A 20887-nucleotide genomic window follows, 5' to 3' on the forward strand; every position below is an offset into this window, starting at 1 on the left:
TGCAAGTCTTCTGCAGAAGTTTACAACCTTCAAACAAAACACTGCATTAACCTTTGTAGCATAAGCTATTGCTTGTTTTGTTTGATACTAATATAATGAAATTGCAGAGAAAAAACCCTTAATACCCATATATCTGAAATGGCTGAGGATTTATGAAAGGTTTGAACCCCAGATTTCTGTGACCACCGTCAACAATATTTAATTTGAAAGTAAGACAGTGTTTATATGGGGGTGGGGGGATGGGAATCACAACGCTCATAGTATATACAGTAACAGAATAGAAGAGAAAAAAAATTGTTTGCATAGTTGTTGAAATTCTTACTACAACAACTTTTTGCCAGTACCCTCCCACCCACCCCCCCCCCCCCCAAAAATGAGCTTTTTTGAGTGCGTGTTCAGTCTTTCACTCTTGGTATTTGTTTCAAGGTAGTGAATGAGCCTTACCACCTGTAGGTTTCATTTTGTGGTAGTTTTGCATTATTAGTTAGTCTCAATTGAATGACCTTAGAAGAAATTGAATTTTTGTGATAGTTATTCTTGTAGGTTACAGTTGGATGGAGGGATAGGAAAAGAACGCATTGAAGCATTTGAAGGATTTTCATTTCATTTCATGGTCAGATGGGGAGGAAAAAACCCACCTGTGTTGTAAACATGATTTGATTAGTATTTGAGAACTAGGGAAAAGTGTTGGGTACAGTTCAGTCATTTTGGACAGTTGCACATAATTTCCTATTCAGTTGCCGTCAGTTAAGCAGCTATCATAATGATGGCACAGCAGCATGAAATGCATTAACTACTGACTGTCTTATGGTTAGTTATGATGGACTCCTCAAGATTAGGCTAATAAAGGCAAGACTTGCTTGTTGGTTTCTTAGATCTTTTCATACAAGATGCAACATATGTATCTGTGACTTCAGAAAAGAAAAGGCTTTCATCCGTTTGACTCTGATTTAGTTTTTCCTTCTAAAATTAGAGAGATAAGCAAGAGGTATTAAAGCAACTGAGAATGTATTGAAAGTATTTATTTATTTTTTTTAATGCTAGTTGTATGAATTTAAAATGCTGTCTTGCATTTGCAAGGTTTACAGGCTTTGGTATGCCTGGTGCTCTGCATACAGGTAACGAGTTCAGTTTAAGGTAAGTGGGTGCTAGCTTTCTGTCAGTAGGCCATTTTGTTTAGTAGACGAACTTGTGTATCCAATGTAGCATATTATAAATGCACAATAATAGTAATAATTATATGCAGATGCATATGAAAACAATCACAGCTTTTTCTGACATGCAGTCCTTCTGGAGAAGGAAAACAAAAAGGAGAGAAAAAAGCTAATAATGGTTTTGGCTTACACATTTGTATTTCTTTTTTTAGTTCTGCAATTTTAACATCTTTTGCTAATTTTCTGTCTGATGAAGGACTTTTTGATGGGATCTCATGAATTAAGGCGAGTCTGAACACAAGCTCTAATGTTTAAAGCTTGATACTTCCTGTTCTGTTATCCAAGCTTTGCACAAATTACAGAAGGGTAGCAAGTTCTGTCTGTCAACTACTTAGTGCTAGCCTTGACCATATGCTTTGTATGGTAAACGTGAAGTAGCCTCTTCCTTTTTCACGTGTAAGTGGCTAAGCCACCTTAATTGTCTTACATTTGTTAATGATGCTTCAGGTTAAAAGGACTTATGCAGATAGATGTGCTGAAATTGATTTATAGGGTTTTTTTCATGTGGCAAAACATTTTGTTTAGAAAAGCTATAAAAGTTTCCATTATTATTAAATGAATAATATAAAAGTTGCATATGCAAGAATAAACATTAAGTTTCTCAATATATCATTAAATGTGAGAATGTTATCTGTCAACATCTGTGAAACTGCTCAAAAAGACTGAGTGCTTTGTGTTATATACTATTTCAGTTTTGCAGCGTTTATCTTTCTGAAATGGTATTCATATATTTTTCTTTTGATGCTGAAATTCTAAACCTGTGCTCTCACTTGGGGGCTCTTTTTGTGGAGCTTGGTCTTGAAGATTTTTATGGGGAAAAATAGACAAAACTGGTTTTTGTTGTGGAGTTAGAATATTTTGTAATAATCTGAGTTTCACAGAATTGGTTAAGTAAGTTATCTACCATTAAGCATTGTGTAAAAATGACCACTTTGACATGAATATTTAATTTTAAGTATGACTGTTTAAAGCAGTTCTTTGGAAAATACTGGAAACCTATCCAGCTATGCTAAGTTTGAAGTCTACCTTTGAATTCACTGACTCCAATAGTAGCCATTTCTGACATACTGCTATAACTACGTGTGTGATTATAAATTCTGTATTGCTTTTTGTATTGCCAACATTGGATAGCTGTAATGTAAGACTGAGTGGAAAAAAGAAGGAATTTTAAAATTAGCTAAAAAAAAAAAAAAAAAAAAGTGTGAAGACACTTGAATTGGAACTTAGAATAAGGGTCCCCAAGTTTAGTTACATGATTCATAAAATTCCAGACATTGGTTTGTGTGCCCCAATGCTGTAGGAGCCTATGTCTTTGCTGTTGAGTTTACTTAGATACCAGATATTATCACATGCCCCAGGACATTGGCATCTTGGAAAAGTGAAGTGTTTTGCACCCATGTCTTGCTTCAGGCTATTTGGGGTTCACAAATGAGACTTCCCTGTGCTCCAGCCTTCTTAAGGACCCAGTCCAGGTGGAAGTAAGATGCAGTGGGATTTCTGTCTTGTGATTCTTACATGATATTAAGATTTTGAAATACAATATTCTATATAAGTTTCCTGTAAAAGGTATATTCACAGTCTGTTAAATGTATGCAGAATTTATGGAATTATGTCATGCATTGATAATTTGCTGAATATCTTAACATTATTCATTGTATAAAAGCAGATTGAAATAAATTACTGCTTGCCTGAGTATTTAAGTGTCAATAATCAGTGAACAAGGTATCTTGTATTCTTTCAACATAGTGCATGTACTTTTATTTTAAAAGAAACCCAAATATCTGTGATAATTTTTGTGTTTACAAGCCTCTGTAAAATTGCCTCTTTTCCCTGTCAAGACATGCTTTTAAGAGTGCATCTCAAAATACCCAGTAATGTTTAAATTTACCATGAAAAGAGGGAGGAGCTGGAAACTTAGATATGGCTTTATGGAACTTTGAGTACGTTTTATATTTTCATTGATCCTGTAGTATAACAAAGGTGGAGTCTGTTCTTCCTTTTATATGAACAAATTGTTTACTTATTTTTCCATATACTGCCTAGAAGTAATAAGATTGCATAATGAGTTTAGTCAAGTTAGTAGTCTGGATTTCATCGATGATGGTAATCTCTAAGGAAAGAACTTAAAAAGGCATTCATGATTTTGTAAGGGAATTGGTCTAAAAATTGTAATTTTACCTGGTTAACACATATTAAAGAAATTTTGGCCATGTCAATGCTTGATGCTTTGAAAAAGTGTAAGATATAAAATAGATGCAAGCTGATTAAAGAATATAGGCATTGCATTCATTGCAAATTTATGATTTTTCTTTTAGTGTAGAATTATGGGGGGTTGTTTGTTTTGCTTTTTAAGAATAAATGTTGAAGTATATTGACACAGTTTGGGTAGTTATTAGTTGTTTTCTGGAAACCTAAGCTTGAGGTTCAAATGTCCAATGTAGGTGCTTCATGTGTCTCAATGAGAAGCCTGATGCTGAGACATGGAAATATCTCTTTTAGTTTAAAAAATGTATTTACCATAACTTTTTATTCATTTTCTAGTTGTTTTTTTGGGTAGCAATGCACTTGAGTTTTTGTGATTAAGGTAGTTATGTTTGTGAGATTTAGATCTTAATCCATATCAGCGTGATGGTGATAATCCAATGTCTTTTTATGGTATTAAAAAGATGAGATTAATTATTATTTGTATTTTGGGGAAGGCTTTTGCCTTCATGCCTTTTGTAGAACTAGCTATAAAGTACAATCAAGATGCTGGATGACCTCAGTTTCTGTTAGCTACAATGGGGAAAGAGGGTAGCACCTGACTTTAGAGAGTAAGGTTTATGGTTTTTGAATAAAAGTCTTAACAGTCTTAAATAGTCTTGAGTAAAGCAGTAAGTATTTTAACAGAAATAAAATAGCAGCTTCTTTTTGGAATTAGAGCAATACCTTTGACAAAATACATATTTTTCATTGGATAAAGAAACACAGATTGTAATTCATTGTAAGAAAATACTCAATTTATATAATCTACAGTACATATGTGCTTGAATATCTTTTGAGTTAATATGTATATTAAATATTTATAAAAGTGTCTAGAAACATAAGTTAGTGGGTTTGGGAGAGAACTAGAGAACTGACAGAATACCTACCAGAGAAGTCAGCTGGGATATTGGTCATAATTACATGGCATCACGTTGTCTGGAGGGAATTGAGTTAGCTCTAAGAAATAAGAAGCACCTCAAGTAGTGTGCATCTAGTAATGTGATACCTTTCTTGGATTAATTAGTCTTTCATCTTAGTATTTATGGTGGCCTTGCTACTGAAGATGCTTCATTCTTAATGAGTTAACATTTGGTATCTCTGTAGCGTTGCAGTGTGCTATGGAAAGATAATTTTTTACATAGCATGGCAGATTGGAAAAATTTATGTCATGATTTTGAACATCACAGATATGTTCATAACCTATTTCCATTTTGCAACAAATCAGGTGAGGAGCCAGGAGGGGTAGCCAAGAAAAAAACTAAAGTCAAAGGTATTTTTAATTTTTTTTTCTTGTGGAACTGTATGCAGATAATGATGCCTGAAATGCATGTGCATTGCCAATACAAATTGCAGGTTATAATAATGTTTACTAATGCTAGCTGTGTTGGCTAAATGTTGTCTAATGGTGCAGCAAAATATCTTCCCTATTTTTCAGTAATTTTTTTTTTTTTTTTTTCTTACTACTGATTGTAATTTAGTGGCAATGTGAGTGCTTTCCTAACTAGAGATTATATTTTTTTGGTGCAGATTTTTTTACAACAGTTGTGGTGTTTGGATTATACATAGTTTATAATAACTTTATATTCTGCATGTTTTAAAAAAATGTCCTGGTGTACATGCAGATTTCTTTCTGTGTGAAATCCTCCTTTAGTTATCTTCCATGAATTCATGATACTATTATTATTATATTGTAATTGAACTTGAGCACCTCAGTTTCTGCTTAAGCCTGTACTTAAATGGTTTCATCTATTTCTTACGGGAGGAGAAATTTAGGTAAAGTTCAGTAATTTCCCCTTTAATATTATTTGCAAGATTGATGGCAGTGATGATACTGACAAGTTTTCCAAAAGCTTGAAGTAGGATAGCTTGCAACCAATTTATGCCATATATTTATTTGTAGTTACATTGTTGTACGGGCAGGACATAATGGTCTAAATGTGTTCAGTGCAATAGAGAGACTAAAAAGACTAATTAGCCTCAACAAAACACCAAAGTACCAGATGTACTTCAGGTGCTTAACTTTCTAGATGTGCTCAGTTGCCTCCACACATGATGGTGCTATTTAAAGAACAGTCTCTTTGTTGCATTAAAGACAGTTACACTTCAGTGTGTTTTTTCTAGTGGTATGTGAAAAATGCACACTGTTCATAATACAAAATCTCATTGGGAAAGCAGTGTATTTGCTAAGGGAGGCTCTCATGCTTATATGAATGTGACTTTTCTTAGCATCTTGCATGTGTGTTGAGATTTTTAGCATTTGTTCCACATTGTACTTGGTATGACTTGGTTGCAAGTTGCGTGTTTCCAAGAATGTAATAGATGTAATTTAACAATTCATTCCTGAATTTTGGATTATTTTTTAATGTTTGATATGAGAGTGGAGAAATTAGATATTTCAAATGCTTTATACCAAAAAGCAGTTGGAAGGAAGCATGATGTTATTCATTTTAGACTGAGCTGTGTGATTGAATTGTTCACTCAACAGAAATGTTTCACAGCGGTTAGAGGCAGGTGTCGTAGGAGGAATGTTGTTACTTGCCCTGCTTTTTACCTCAACAGACTGCAGTTGCTCTCAGAAGTCTGAGTAAAAATACAGCTGTTGTATTTTATATATAAAATCTTTATGGCTTTTTTTAGTAATGTGGGAGTATTAAGTTTAAAACTAAACACAAATATGGCATGCGGAGATTTAATGGAAAAAATTCTAAATTTTATTGAGTTAAAAATTCCTTATTCTGTAGAATGCTGCTAGTACTGACAATTTTATTAAAAAAAAAAAAAAAGAACAAAAAACTGTGGGTGCAGTGGAAGTAAATACTGAACACTTACATTTCAAGTATGCTGTTTTGGCTGCTCTGATACATTATCTAGGCATAATGTCACAGCCAATTGAAATAAAGAAAATAAGCACAAAAGATACAACTCCAAAAGTAAAACAAACAAAAAAGTATCACTAATAAATACTACATATAGAAAAGCAAGATGTAAGAATTAATTTACAATTGTTACTTTGGTTTCAATGAATACAGTCAAACCAAGTTAACTTTTTTTGGAGTTGATTTAATTCAGTAGGATATTGCTGTTTCTTAACTATTGTGTACTTATTTTTGTAAAATACATACTTCAGATACATTTTTCAGACTTGTCTTAAACTAAGGGAACAATGTCAGTAAAATGTTGCAGTATACATTTGATTTGTGGTGTTACAACACTTTCATTTGTAGTTTTAAGAAAATTGAGAAGAGAGAGGAAGAAATTATTTTGGTGATGCGCTTGACATTTCTAGATCCTACAGTTGTCAAAGATTCAGAATTTGTTGTGATTTTCAGGCTCACAGACAAAACTGGTTTTAGCATTCTGCAGAAATTACTTAACAGTAAGATAACAGAGGCGTGTTTTTCACTAGATTAATGCTTTATTTGGATGCAGTTGCAGTAAACTAAGGTTATTGGCTGGCTGCATGGTGTGAGAAATTGCTAAAAGTCAAAACTAATTTGTTTAAATTGCTTAAAGCTTCAGTAGTTAATTATACAAGTTTAAATTGGCATCTAACAAACATTAAGTAAGAATTTGATCAAAGCTGTTAGGCAAGTTGTTCATAAGATGTTTTCTGGTCTAAGAATGGTTCTCTTATTGAACATTTCCTCTTTTTTAAATGAAAAACTAAAAAGTAAAAGAAGCTATTAAAGAACAGCTCAAGAAATTAAGGGAGAAGCAGGAATCCAAGAAGGAGGAAATCAAAGATGAGGAAGAAAAAAAGAAAGCCAGGAAAGGAAAAGATGCTACTGATCGAAAGGACAAGAAAGCTGTCGATATGAATAAATTAAAGAAAGATTCTGACAAGGCTAAAAGAGACAGAGGAAAGGAAAAAGGCCCAGACAAAAATGTAAAATCGAAGGAGACTACAAAAAAATCAGCCAGTGAAAAGGATGGTACTATTCAGGTGGGAAAAGACAAAGAAACAAAAAAGGTAGTTAAAAACCCATCTAAGGAAGACAAGAAAGAAAAGAAATAAACAGATTTCTGGTTCTGCTAATGAGGAACATACCTCAAGAATGAGAAATTCAGCATATTTATATGAATGTGGTAAATATGGCAATTGAGAAGATGTTTTCTGAAATGTGTGAACTAAGGCTATATATAATATTTTTTTGAAAACTGTTAGTGTATACTGGCATTGTAAACACAAAGCAAAAATGTCTGCTGTGAAACTCATATATGTACATATGTTAATATGCCTGGCTAACAGTGTGTATTGAAAATAGAAATGTCTAATTGATGCTAATTACTTCAAGAATACTTCAAATCTGTTTGGGTTACTCCCCCCCGCCCCTCCCCCGTTTCATTGTATTAAAATGTTATTTTCTTGATGTGGGGATGAAAGTGTAATGCTGTATTTCAAATGCAAATCTAAAAGCACTATTAGGAGGATTATCTTGACACATCTAGTGGAAACTAATAAGAAAATATTTCTGTTTCACAAGAAACAACTTAGAGGAGCATTAATGGAATGTATTGTCATAGGAACTTAGCCAATAAATTTAAATTATTCCCTGCTAAACTTTTTTTTCCTTAAGCAGACTGAGAAAAATATTTTTATATGCAAATACTCAAACCAATTTCGGTGTTGTGTTTGTTTATAAGACCTCAATGTATACTCAGCCAAAATGTTGCAACAGTTTTGTTTATTGATCCTGTGACAATATGTTTTGCTTTTCTTCCTTTGTTTTTTGGTGCTTTTTTTTTTTTTTTGGTTGTTGTTGTTGGGGTTGTGGTTTTTTTTTGCTATCTTTAGGTCTGGAAACTTGATTCATTGTCACTTTTCAGTTAACTATGTCCTGATTTTTTTCCAAGTTTTCTAAGCTTCTGGTGATGAATACTTCTGAAAATTAGGCCACCTATTTCACTATTGATGGGTATTGTGGGATTCCAATGACATTTTAAGAAGTGATATGCTACTACTACTGTATTCTGGTTGAACTTGATTAGAGAACAGCTTATGTATTTTTGCAACTATCGTTTTCTTCAAACAACACTTTTCAAGTACATGATACTTCTTGTACGCAAGCTCCTGTGTGACTTTGCTTTTACAGCTTCTGTATTTTTAGCACCAAGGGATGATTTATACAGGAGTCTCATTAGAATAAACAGTTGCAAAACATATCTGCAGAGGTATTTTAGTATGTTGTTGAATCTGTACTTGCTTTCAAGTTTATATGGGAAAGGAATATTTTTATAATTTTATTAGATGAGTAATATCATGTAGTATATTGAAATAGTAATTGCACAACAAAATTGCAGAATATTTGGAAAATATGTAATGAAAGGTGAAGATTTATTATTGTTATACTGCAGTATTATTGTAAAGAAAACAAATCTCAAGAGTAAAATTCAGCATGGGTATATTCACATGGGTAGTGGTGTAAGATTAAAAGTCCTGAAGGTTGATTCTGTTTGTGGATTTGCTGTAACAGTGGCTTGGCAATATGCGTATCTCAGACTTTCAATAGAGCACATACATGGCTCTGTAAGATGCTTTGATCCCTAAAGGTATAAGATGTGGTAATAGGGTAAGGTAAAAATCTGATTTTCTTATTTTATAGAGGGAACTTATGAAAAATAGTTCAAATGAAAGCTGTAGAAAATAATACAGTAGCTTAAGATTCTAGCTGTAACAATTAATAGAGATTATATACTGAGCTATTTTCTAAATATTCATGTGTGTGAAGAGGGAGGGAAAAGATTTGTGTGTTATGAACATCATAGTACTTATCAAAAAACTTGACAGAATGAGGATCTAATAAAGGCGCTTGCATAATGAGCATTCTCTTAGGTTTTGGTAACGATAGACGTGTTTATTGATCTCTGCTCTGGTAAGTGTTAAGATACATATTTGACAGAGGAGCACTCAAATCACGCTTCTCAAGAATGGTGGCACAGTGGTATAGTGCACATCGCTTTATATTTTCTTTCGTAATGTGGCAGAAGTTGTAACTCTCTTGGAGTAAAATTTGGAATGAGTTGCCTTTCTCATTAACATATTATTGTATCTATGACTCAAAGTTTATCTGGTTCTAAAAAAGTGTGGGTTTTTTTCTTGTTTTTTTTTTTTTTCCAAAGAACATTTTATTTGAGCAGCAATCCAATCTATATAGATAGCCACACAATAAAATGAGATTTTTGTTCCAGAGACCTGTTGTACTGGTGTATGTCTTTATGAAATATTAATGTCATTCACCTTAATGTGGTAGATTACCACAGAAGCTTAAAAAAATGCACCACACAGATAAAAGCTGAGTGCAACTTCATTTTAATGATGAGAGAAAACAGTGTTCTGCAAAAAGGAAATGACTTGACATTACGTACTCAACAGGATAGAATAGGAATCAGTGATAAACACAGAAGTGTATAAAAAGCTTGAGAGCTAAGTTGAGAAATGTGCAAGCAAAAGAAAGAAATACTCTTGCTGTCCCTTCTTTCCTTTTACACAGCGTAAGTGCTTGTTGTCTGTGAAATATTTACTATCTTATATTTACTATCTTTTGAAATACTTTGAATCCTTTTAATTGTTCATGAAGCAGAACAAATCATTATCTGGAATTGGAAATGTGGGCTATTGGAGGATATGAGGGCTTATTTAAAGAGGCGTATATGTAAAGGAGATGAACTGTATTTGTGAAAACAGGGTAGCTGTTTCCACTCTTCCAGATTCTGAAGTGTGAGACAGTGGCTAATTTAAGTAACAGGTTTTGTCTCCATATGTAGTTAAAGATGACTGTAGAAGGAAGTAACTTCTTACTCTTGTAGCCATTAATACTACTGCAGCAAAAGATGAATGTAAGTCTTAATAATATTTTTTAATATTTATGGTGTTTTATTAATGACACACAAGAAAATTAGCAAAAAAGTAAATCTGGCTTTTTTTTCTAGCTTCTGATCTTGACTGGATAGTACTGGACTCAGTAATCATATACTTTCAGATACAGCCTAGCTACTTGTCTTCATGTAATATAACAGATATTAAAAGGTGTAAGTAGAATTAATTCCAAGTAGAAGTAGTTCCCGTTACATACATAAGACAATGAGTTAAATACATTTTTATAAACACTGTAGTTTACACAAAGTTGTTTTGAGGTAATACTAGTCCTATTTGCATTGACTCAGTAGAAACATGATAATTTTTTTTCATGAATTTTAACAACTGGAAATACAATACACTTACAGTTATTTTTACAAGATTGTTAGCAGTGCAGGAGTGTTGATGAATTTCTGTGCATAGAGCTTTTGGGAAACTAGTTTGTCTTGGGCAGTGTATATGTGTGTGTTTAAGAAGGTAGGTTTATCTTAATTGACCTTGGAACTTACACTTAAATATGAACCTAGGAAAAAATGGTGTAGGAGTATAGAATTTCATTTGGAAGGGACTTAAGAAGATCCTTATTCTAACATCCTTCTCAAAACAGAATCATCTCAGAGGTATGACCAGGTTATGCTGGCTGTTACCCAGTGTGGTCTTTAAAACCTCCAAGGGCAGGGATGCACAACCTCTCTGTGCAATGCTTTCCACTGATCTGACTGCTGTCATGGTGGGCAGCATGTGTGGGTATGCGTGTGTGGGTGTAAGTTTTTTCTTATGCCCATTCTGAACCTTTCTTGTTTAAGTCTTGCTTGAATCCTTCCTAAAGGTCGAGAGGAGGATTAGGCTAATATCAATACATTCTTTCTTGAGGATTTGGTGTCTTAAGAAGTGGCATAATCTTTCAATGCTATGAATTGTCTTGATCTTGTATCGTGGCATTGAACATTGCTGTTACTGGTTGCTTTCTTTTCATTGTGTTTTGATTGAGAAAGACTCTGTGGTAGAGACAGTAAGCATCTGAGCGGTGACATTCCATCAGTCATAGATTTCCTGTAGTAATGTCATTGTCAAAAAAACCTGGAGGCTGAGATTATGTTATTTTGAAGAAACTACAGTTCTCTTCATCAGATCTTCTAAGATTTAACATAGGAATTTAAAATGCCTCTTCTGATTCTGTGCAGCGTTGTATAAATTTCAAATTAGTTCTTCATAAAACCTATAAAATCAATTATATGAAACATTTTTTGCCCAAAGAGAAAACAGTGAAAAAAACCCTGCTGCCTGTTTTGTTTCTGGATACTGAATAGATGTTGAGAATAGTATAGTTATTTTTTTCAGTTACTTTTGAATAAAGGCAAGTGCTTAAATTTCTGTCCCTTTTCCCCCCTCATTGTATGTTTGTCTTCAAAATGTATTTGTTTACTATCTGAATACACTTTAGTCTTTGTATATATCACTGTATATCAGAACAGCCCTGTAATTCTCATTAGTTTTTTGAATACATTTTTGAGAGTTTAATATCAGTTAATATAATTGAAACAACTTTCTTAGTTTATAGATAAATCAGATCAAAAAGAGCATAAAGTTAACTTTATAACTGAAAAATGCAGGCCTTAAAGAAAGATCTGTCCCAGCACAGCCAGCATCACCAGAATCTGAGACCATCCAGCCTGCTGAGAAGTCCTATGTTGAATCAGGTAAGGCCTTTCATAAAACATAGGTGAAACAAAAGACATGGTGCTTAATTTGAATTATAATTGTTTCCTTAGTATGAAAAGTCATTATGTTATTACTTTGGGTAGGAAAGTAAATCTTTCATGGATTTGTATGTTGCTTATCCGCTATGGTTTATTTAATGGGAATCACTGTCGGTAACTATACAAATAACTGACCATGACAGTTTTATAACTTAAATGTATTGAAGGCACTCATCAGCTCTTACGAATACCATTGGAACCGTATCACATCACGGTAACTTTCTGCTGATGTACAGTTGTGGTTTTGATATGTATGCAACAGTATATGCAGTCAGAATAACAGCAGATTTTCCACCTTATAAAAAAAAAAAAAGACCCAACAAAAAAACCCCAAAACACCAAAAACCAACTGACCAAAGAAAAACCCTAACGACCAATTTTGCAAGATAAAATAATCACTTTTCCATTAAAAACAATACTATAGTATAAATAAATAGAACTTCTACTGTTGAAAAAATAATTTAAATAATTTAAAAGCCACGTAGTATTAGTAAAACTTACTAAATTTAAGAAGCATTAAAGAAAAAAAAATTATGCATCAAATTTTAGATACACTATTTACATTTTAGTGCTATTCAGAGAGTACATAGTTTTTCCTGTTCCTTGAAGCTTATCCTACTTGATGTTGATGTGAAGCTAACACAATAACTCATAAATGTGGAGCATATGGTCAATAAAATGGAATATAGAATTTGTTTTAAAAGACGTGCATTACTTAAGTTATAGTTTATAAATCAAGTTAAGATGTTGGTTAGGTTTTTTTGGGGTTGATTGTTTTTTTTTTTTTTCCTCTCCCCCATAACTGGTATGATTTTTGATCTCTTATTTGAAAAATGCAGCTGTGATTTGGTTTTGTGCTGTTGGGTTGCTCAATGTTAATTTCAGGATATTTTTATGAAGGCGATGCTTCATACAAATTCCTGTAATGCCCTGGGCTGGTGTGTTAGATGACAACCACTTGTACCTCAAATAAGTTTGTGATTTATTCTACTGTGAATTGCCAAAAGAAGACCCTGATATCGTAATGCTAGTATCTGTTTTCTCTGTTTATAAAGCAAACAAAACCCTACATCTGCAAGTGATATTTAGTTGTCAAATATGACATGCTAGTGCTGCTGTCTAAGTTGTAGGAAAGTAATAGATGGAAGTGTTAGTAAAATAATTACTTTAGAAGATAATTCTTGGTTTGAATAGTTACGGGAAGTTAATATTACTGACACTGCGAAAAATTTATGTGCAGGAAATGCAGTGTAGATAAATTCTTCCAGTTGATCTTCAGAATGAATCTGATGTTATTGACATTACTTTATGTATTGGAGAGTAAGCAACACAAAATTGTTTTTCTAATTATATAAGTTACAAAGGTTCACTAAGTCAATCTCTACAGAACTTTTATGGAATAGAATAAGAACATATGGAGGCTACTGAAAGTTGCAAGCCTTGAGCTACTGTTTAGACTTTGCCTTTTGCGCTTAACCTCACTGCAATTTATAATCATTCTAGAGCACAAGAATGCTGATGTAGAATTGGAAGAGGAAATTCAGTCTGTTCTTCATGAAGCTCTCCATTCCCAGCCTGGTAATGCATTAACACTTAGAAATCACAGAGGAATTTATAAATACTGCCATAGGCTAGATGAATGTGTCTGATTTTAGTATGCACTTGAAGTCCTTTGGCCTGCAGAAAACATTTTAATCTGCTAATTTGTAATTTTCAAGAAAATTCAGAAAGTTCAGTCAACAGATCCTAAAACTGTGGTCTCTTACCCAGAGGTGTTTGGCAGCAGTAGCTCAAATCGGTCAGTTGACAAAAATATCCTTAAAATACTGCATAGGATGCAAGAATGGGTAAACAGAGATCGCTTTTACTGCAGGCAAAGAAAGCAGTGCAAATTGGTGTAGGTACTTCGGGTTTATACTTCTGGAAGGCGCAGACAAGTCATCTGTCTCCATCCCTGTCCCCTTTGGGGACTAGTTGAACAACATGAAAGGGTGTGCTGAAGACTGAGTATTTGCTGGTAATAGAATTTACCAAGGCATCTGTATTATCTAACAATCTGTATTATTGATTAGGAGAGAGACATGAAGATGTAGATGGAAGTATAAATGACCAGTGGCAAGTGAAGGAAGACATACATGGAGAAACTTTTGAAGCTCCTATAACAGATGATTCACTCAAAGAATTAGAGATCGAAATGCCAGAAGCATATGAGACACCAGACTCAGTTCAGAAAGGTATCCAAATGACTAAATATACTTAAAATTAATTTTTGCCAAAAATAAGAACAGAGAAATGGAAATAGGTCTCATTAAAAACTTGACTCGCAATTTCTACTTGCAGTAGAAACTTAGCAAATGTCAACCACAACAAGTATTATTTATCAAATAAATATTTTTAAAATCAAAATGGGATATATTAATACAGTGTGTTTTGGAATCCAGGTGAGTATGTATTATTGTTTGATTACTGCTATATTGTCTTCCAACCAAAGCAATAAATCTGTGTTCTAGGTATACATATCTTCCCCCCAATAGAGGGACTGTATGGAGTCTGCTTCTGGACTTTGTAGCATATTAAGCTAAATTTTAAGAGTTTATTAACACAGCCTTTTGTAGACAGACTTATTCTCACTGTATTTTCCTTCTAATGGGGCTTTCCAAGAGAAGGTTACTCGTGAGGTATATTACAAGTCCTACTTAACATTATGCAAAGAAGATACTCATATCCTGCTGACTTGGGGCATTGACAGGATGTTAAAAGTCATTTGTAATCAAAATATTAAAGCAGAATCATATGATCTGAGTCCAACTCAGGGAAAATATTTCTGAATGCTTTTTATCTGCACTACTGAAAATTTTATATATGCCTCTTTTTTGAAAAGCTTGTGTAATGGATGTCATCTAAAAGTTTTGACTGCTGGAATTACACGGAGATTCTTTCTTCACAATGGAAGTAATTCTTTAGTCTGGGTCTATTATACTTCCTTGTTTCTGTATCTCTTACTCATCCACAGTGCAAGTTAAAGTAGGAGAATGGAGGAGAAATTCAAATTCCAGTTACTTTATATCTTTAAAGTGACTATTAAGAAGGCAAAGTGAATTTGTTTTAATTTCTTTGTATTTGCACAGGAATTTCTGTGGAGAGTCATCTTTTTCTGAGCAAATGTGTATAGAGTTTATGTGTGTATACACATCAGTATTACAAGAATAAAAGTGAATTTTATTCTTTCAATCTATATATGTATCTTGCTGGCATTAGAAGAAATTTGCTTAGAATTTCTGCTTGGAAATTTGATTATTTATACATAATATTCTGTTATAGGGTCTGCAGCACCATGCATCGATTGTAACATTTTAAAATTTGTAAATACATGTTTGTTTCTCAGATGCTGATCTTTTGGCAGATGATCTTGGAGCAATGGAGCCTGAACCATATGAAGCTGCAGGTATAATTCTGTTTTCCAAAATTGGTAATACTGGTTTTCTGCCTAAATGTAGCAAATTATATGAGAAAGGAAAATAGAAAAGGTTAGACTGGTTTAGGAATGTATAGTTTTGAAAATTCTTGATTGTATTGGATGTTTGACTGAGATGACTATTCTAATTGTTCTTAAAAGGAACAGATGACAGGTATGGAAACGTTGCTTTCATTGGTGCAAAACCTTTATTTTTACTTTTCTGTGTGTTTCTGGATAGGCAAGAGGTGTGTGGTTGTACAGTCGTAAGAAAGTGAGAATGAGATTTATTGCTTATATTACTGTCTTCTTACAGTCTACAATGTTAAGGTTCTTCTAGCCTATTATTCCTGGCATAAGGCAGAAACTTGTGTTCTCACATGGAACCTGTCACCTTTCAGAAGCATCGAGATTGTAACCTTTCCTTCAGAACTTTGTTTCTTTATGGCTGATTATACCATTAGGGAGTGAGTCAGCACAAAGACTTCACTCTGAACTATCCTTGCACTGTCTTTCTGCACGCTCTAATTCATCTTTAAAGCTTTTTAAAGCAAAATTTCATTTGCCTCGACTAATCCAATTAGCTTATAGTCATCTTCTTATTGTATTTGATATCATGTACAATGGCATTAGTTCATCTTTCCTGTTAGGAAGAAACATTAGGTAGATATTACAGTTTCCCTGGTATCTGATAAGAATTTTCTTCTGGATGCTAACAATGCTTGTTATAGTACAGGCAGCCTCTTCCATCTACATTAGATGTCAAATTTCTGTTTGAACTAGGCTTCTTACCTTTGGCTCAATGTTAGTTCTGGACTTTACAGTCCTGTGTCCTAAATATGACAGAAAAATTGCTACAGCTGAAACTGCTTATTCCTATCTTTGTGGGAGATTAAATTGGTAACTGGAAAGCAGTAGAATCCAAGCTGTGATACTTCCAAAGTAAAAGGATTGTTACTTTACCTTCCATACCATGTGTTCTCAGATGTGTTAATGTCGCAAAGAATTGTAGTCACAGAGGAAAATAATCCACATACTTAGCTAGCCAATGAAAAAAAGTAAATTGCTGTAAATCTGTTGTGCCAGAAGTGAATGTACATATTTCTTAAGGTCTGATTTCTGGCTCTTACCTTGTCTTCTGTAGATCATCACCAGTGGTCCTGCTGCACATTAGTAAAGAAGCTACTTTAGAACTGTGAGGATAGGGGAAGATGGCGTTTTTTATTCATGTTAGAAGAACTACTAAATATTGATGGAGACTAATGGCTCTCATGGATCTAGTTTTCATACAGAGAGTATAACAGAGGACTGGAAGTGAGAATGGCCCAACAGCTTCCATTAGATTGCAAGTGTCTGTAAGGTTTTTAATTAGTCACTGTTCAACTAAGCTACATTTCACTATTGACAGCCACGTTACGGGTGCAAGTTAAAATAATCAAGTATTAAAAATAGTTCATATTTCTAATTAAAAAATATTTAAATTTTTGTATTTAATTTACAGTTTCATATGAGTATGATATGGATGTGGAAAAGACAATGAGTGATCCAGAAGCTCCAGGTTTGTAGATTTTCATGTCTTCAGGTTATAATATGATCACATACACTTTTGTAAACATGCTTCAAAGTAACATGTCATTAACTGTTTCATCACAGTTTTATTTTCAGAGAGTTTTTGGCTAGTTTCAAATAAGCCTGATTTTTTGCAGCTTTGTCACCGTTGCATTTGTGAACACCACACTCCACAAGTCCAATCCACAAATACTTACAAACCTTGTTCTGTTGAAGTCTTCCAGCCTAATTAATGGATTGTCAAAGAACTACTTGTATTCCTAATTTTAAGCCTAAATACAAATACACATGGATTTACTGTGTTGTGTAACTTATAGTGTACCTCCTGGATGTGCTTTACAATCCAGGTGTCACTTTCAAATAAAATATTGTAGTATTAACTCAGTATGTTTAGTTCTGTTATTCTTGAGCTAAGTATGTGACTTTTTAAACTTCTCTTGTGCTATTTAGCTGTTGCATGAAAATTTGATTGGAATATAAAATAGTTAATATTATTAAATATAGCATCTTCTATCTTTAGCTATATATTATATGGAACATTATACAAGTACAGTCCAAAGTCATATTTCTATTTATTGAAGTTGCATTGAATTTTGGCCCCAAACCAAGACACAAAAAAAAACCCCAAACATTTGAGCTCGTAGATAGCATCAGTGTCTTATTGTTATTACATCTGTACATTTGTTTATGTTCTGGAAAAATTCAAAGTCCTACATGAATACTACTTCTATGTAATGTCAGCCAAATGGGCAGAATAATATTTTGAGGGTTAAATTTCTAAATTTCCAGGAGAATGGATGTTGTATTTTAAATTGCATAGAACTGTTTCTGTGGATAAAAAAATAATTTGAGTTTTGCCAAAGATGTTCAAGTTAGTGTGGTGTCAGAAAAAAAAAAATTAAACAAAGCAAGCAAGCCATAACAAGTGGATTCCAAAATTCCACTGTAAAGCAAGCTGTAACAAGCAGATTCCAAAATTCCACCGTAGAAGTTTGCTATATATAGAAATGATTTAGGAGTATTTCCATTCTGAATTGTAGGTAATCTGTAGATGAGTTTATGAACTGTGTAAGGAAAAACTTACTGATAGTGCTTGATCTTTTTTTATGTTTATCTTGTGATGCTAGCAAATGATTCAGTTCTTTTCACAGGACCTTTTGGAAATCTTCCACTTTATTGAATACTTAACTTCAATACAGTAAAAAACACTATAGTTTTGAATAACTTTTTGTTCTGAATAAACTCGACACCCTGTTATTTGCGTGTGTGTATTGTCTTAAAATTCCATGACTTTTCATATTGTTTTGTTGTGTGTTTGTTTTTTTTTTTCTTTAGCAGAGGATATGGTGCATGGCAATTACAATGAAGATCATGGTATGACAACTGCTATATTTTGTGAACTGATGGTATTTCATTAATATCAAAGTGAAATCACATTGTCTTAAAATTTTGTATGCTGTCACATTACTTTGCTAGTTCTCAATTAAGGTTTTGGGGGTTGTTATGTTCAAATCCCCTTCCATCTTTAACACTGGAAAAGTGTAGAGTATGCATATAGGCTATATTCCCATATTGGTCCTCTTTGTCACACTTTGTACATATGTGGAATAGGAATGTTGAGGACTTCGCATGCCCTTTTCCTTATCAAACTCTGGCCAAGTCAGCTGTGGTTCATTGCATCTGTATAGCTCAGTATTACTTTCTCATCTTGTCTGTAACTACCAGTTCTTTGGAGATTACTCTATTTTAGTTTGATTTGGTTAATGATTTGTCAGTGATTACTGAGACCAAATCAAGAAGCCAATGAAAAGAAGGCTAATGGTTGTCTTGAAACAAAGGTATGTGGTCATGATCTTTTCTGTGAGATCCTTCTGGGGACTACAGTACTTCAGAAGAGTTAACCATGTCTTCAGAGCACTCTTATTTTCTATATTTATGTAACCTGAGCAAAGGACAGCGATTCTTAACTGCAAAATATTTGAGACAGAAAACCTTGAAGTTCATCCTTTGTCATCAGGGGAGATACTCTGACATCCACCTTTGGGATAGAAGTCAAAATCCCACTGAAGGATATTAGTTGCCCAAAGGTGTATTTAGCCCTCAATCCATGTCTTTTTCAGTCTGCAGTAAAGAATTATTTGCCTCAGCTATGGTGCCCTTGACAAAATGTGTTGGCATTAATAGGATGGAAAAGCAACAGAGACCTAGCTTTTTTCCCTGGGCTTGTTGTTTACTCTCCTTTCCAGAATATGCTTATTTTACAGTCAATTCCTAATCAAGAATCACTTCTCTTGCTTCTCCCACCTAGATACGAAGGAGAAGTACAACTTTTATTCTTTACTTTTCATGCTTCTTCATATGTAGTGGTGACATGAACAGAGAATGCTTCCACAGCCCCTGCCCTTGGAATGGTCATTTATACCTGCTTTTGGAGTAAGGTGGTCATGGAGGTTCCCAAAGTAATTCGCATCATTTTTTCATAGAATCGGTTCCAAAACTATTTCATGTTCTGCAGTCTCTTCTGGCACCCTAGCACAATAACAGTGAATCGCTCTATTTTGTGAGTAATTCACATGCTTTGGCAAGCTGTGGTTTCATATGCAATTTGAATAGTATCAGATAAATCAGATTTAGATTTTTTTCTACTCTTTCTTTACTATTCCAAATCCTTTAATTAGGCTGATGAAGAGAATAGGAAGTTCCATTCTTTTTCTCAAAAGGAAATTCCAGGGTAGGAGGTGATTGTAAAAAAAATATTGTTCTTGGCTACTAAACTGCCAGGCTTTTTTTACACAGCAAATTCTGCTCACAGTTCAATGTAGCCCTTTACAAACTGCTTTTCTTTTGATAAAAACTCATCTTTCCGTGACAGAATTTTGCCTTGCTTCCAAATTCTCCCTTAAAGACATTCTGGTTGTGCGAGAAAGCCCAATGCTTTGTACTTTTTCAAGGGATTTCTTTTGAGAGCTCCAGCCTGGAGCGGTGTAGAAGAACAAGGCCAATCAGGTGAGGCATTGAATGTTCTTCACATTTGCAAGATGTGGTTGAATTTTTTTTTTTTATCCCTCCCCTGCCCCCCATCTTGAAAGTTATATGGATTTCCAAAGTTATTTGGAATTTCACTGTTTGTTCCAAGGGCAGACCTGTATACAGGCACCCTTATTTCCAGGCACTTATAGGTGTCTCAGAAATAAACAGAGAGAATAATGAGAAATTGTTGTCAGGATCCCTAGAAAAGATGAGACACACTACTGGGAAAGATGGTCTAATCACGCTCAGTCCTGTAAGTTCATTTTATGTTGTCAGTCTTTTAAGGTTTGAGCAAACCAGCCAACCATGGATGTCTCTGAAGATTTGCTGAAAGATGTGAGGCCATCTTTTCCTTCTGAGTTCAGCTATGCAGTTTTAGAGCGTGAGAGTTGTAGTTGTTCATGAATGTGTGCCAGGCACTATTTTAGCAGTTGGAAGTACCTAGTTTTCATCCCTGTTGACTCCTGCCCATCTTTCTTGTTACCTTTTGACGTACTTTTGGTTGGATCGAAAAGGAACCAGATTTGCTCTTTTTCTGGAGGAGAGTTTTTAGCACCTGTTTTCTAAAGACAAGAGATGGAGGTCATCATAGAGATCTGAAGTTCTTTCTCTCAAATGTAAAGCTTGTGGTTTTGACACTAGCTCCAAAACTGCAGTTCCCATCTACAATAAGATTCATTTTAAAGTTTCAGATGCAAATATCTGAAAAATCAGCAGAAGTATAAGCTTCTCTATTCTGGAGTCAATGTATCTTCTCCAT

At 33.9% G+C, this 20887-nt stretch overlaps 1 protein-coding gene across 15 annotated transcripts in view; it reads left to right on the forward strand.

Annotated features, from left to right (window-relative positions):
* Nucleotides 1–20887, forward strand: part of ASPH (aspartate beta-hydroxylase) — a 132486-nt gene that overhangs the window by 46934 nt on the left and 64665 nt on the right. For 8 of the 15 annotated variants that reach the window (XR_013926576.1, XM_080378289.1, XM_080378293.1 and 5 more), the window contains 6 exons: nucleotides 11928–12014; nucleotides 13578–13652; nucleotides 14147–14308; nucleotides 15460–15519; nucleotides 17030–17086; nucleotides 18433–18471. Coding sequence is in view for 14 of the 15 variants with exons in the window: in XM_080378289.1 (XP_080234415.1) it covers nucleotides 11928–12014; nucleotides 13578–13652; nucleotides 14147–14308; nucleotides 15460–15519; nucleotides 17030–17086; nucleotides 18433–18471 (480 nt within the window). In the remaining variant the exon portion in view is untranslated. Of the gene's footprint in view, nucleotides 1–4683; nucleotides 4729–7129; nucleotides 9649–11927; nucleotides 12015–13577; nucleotides 13653–14146; nucleotides 14309–15459; nucleotides 15520–17029; nucleotides 17087–17234; nucleotides 18355–18432; nucleotides 18472–20887 lie in introns of those variants that run through there. The other 7 variants (XM_080378284.1, XM_080378285.1, XM_080378288.1 and 4 more) reach the window with 6 other exon arrangements.

The sequence above is a fragment of the Falco punctatus genome (genome assembly GCF_963210335.1).
Source record: "Falco punctatus genome assembly, chromosome: 3".
NCBI classification, from domain to species: Eukaryota; Metazoa; Chordata; class Aves; order Falconiformes; family Falconidae; genus Falco; species Falco punctatus.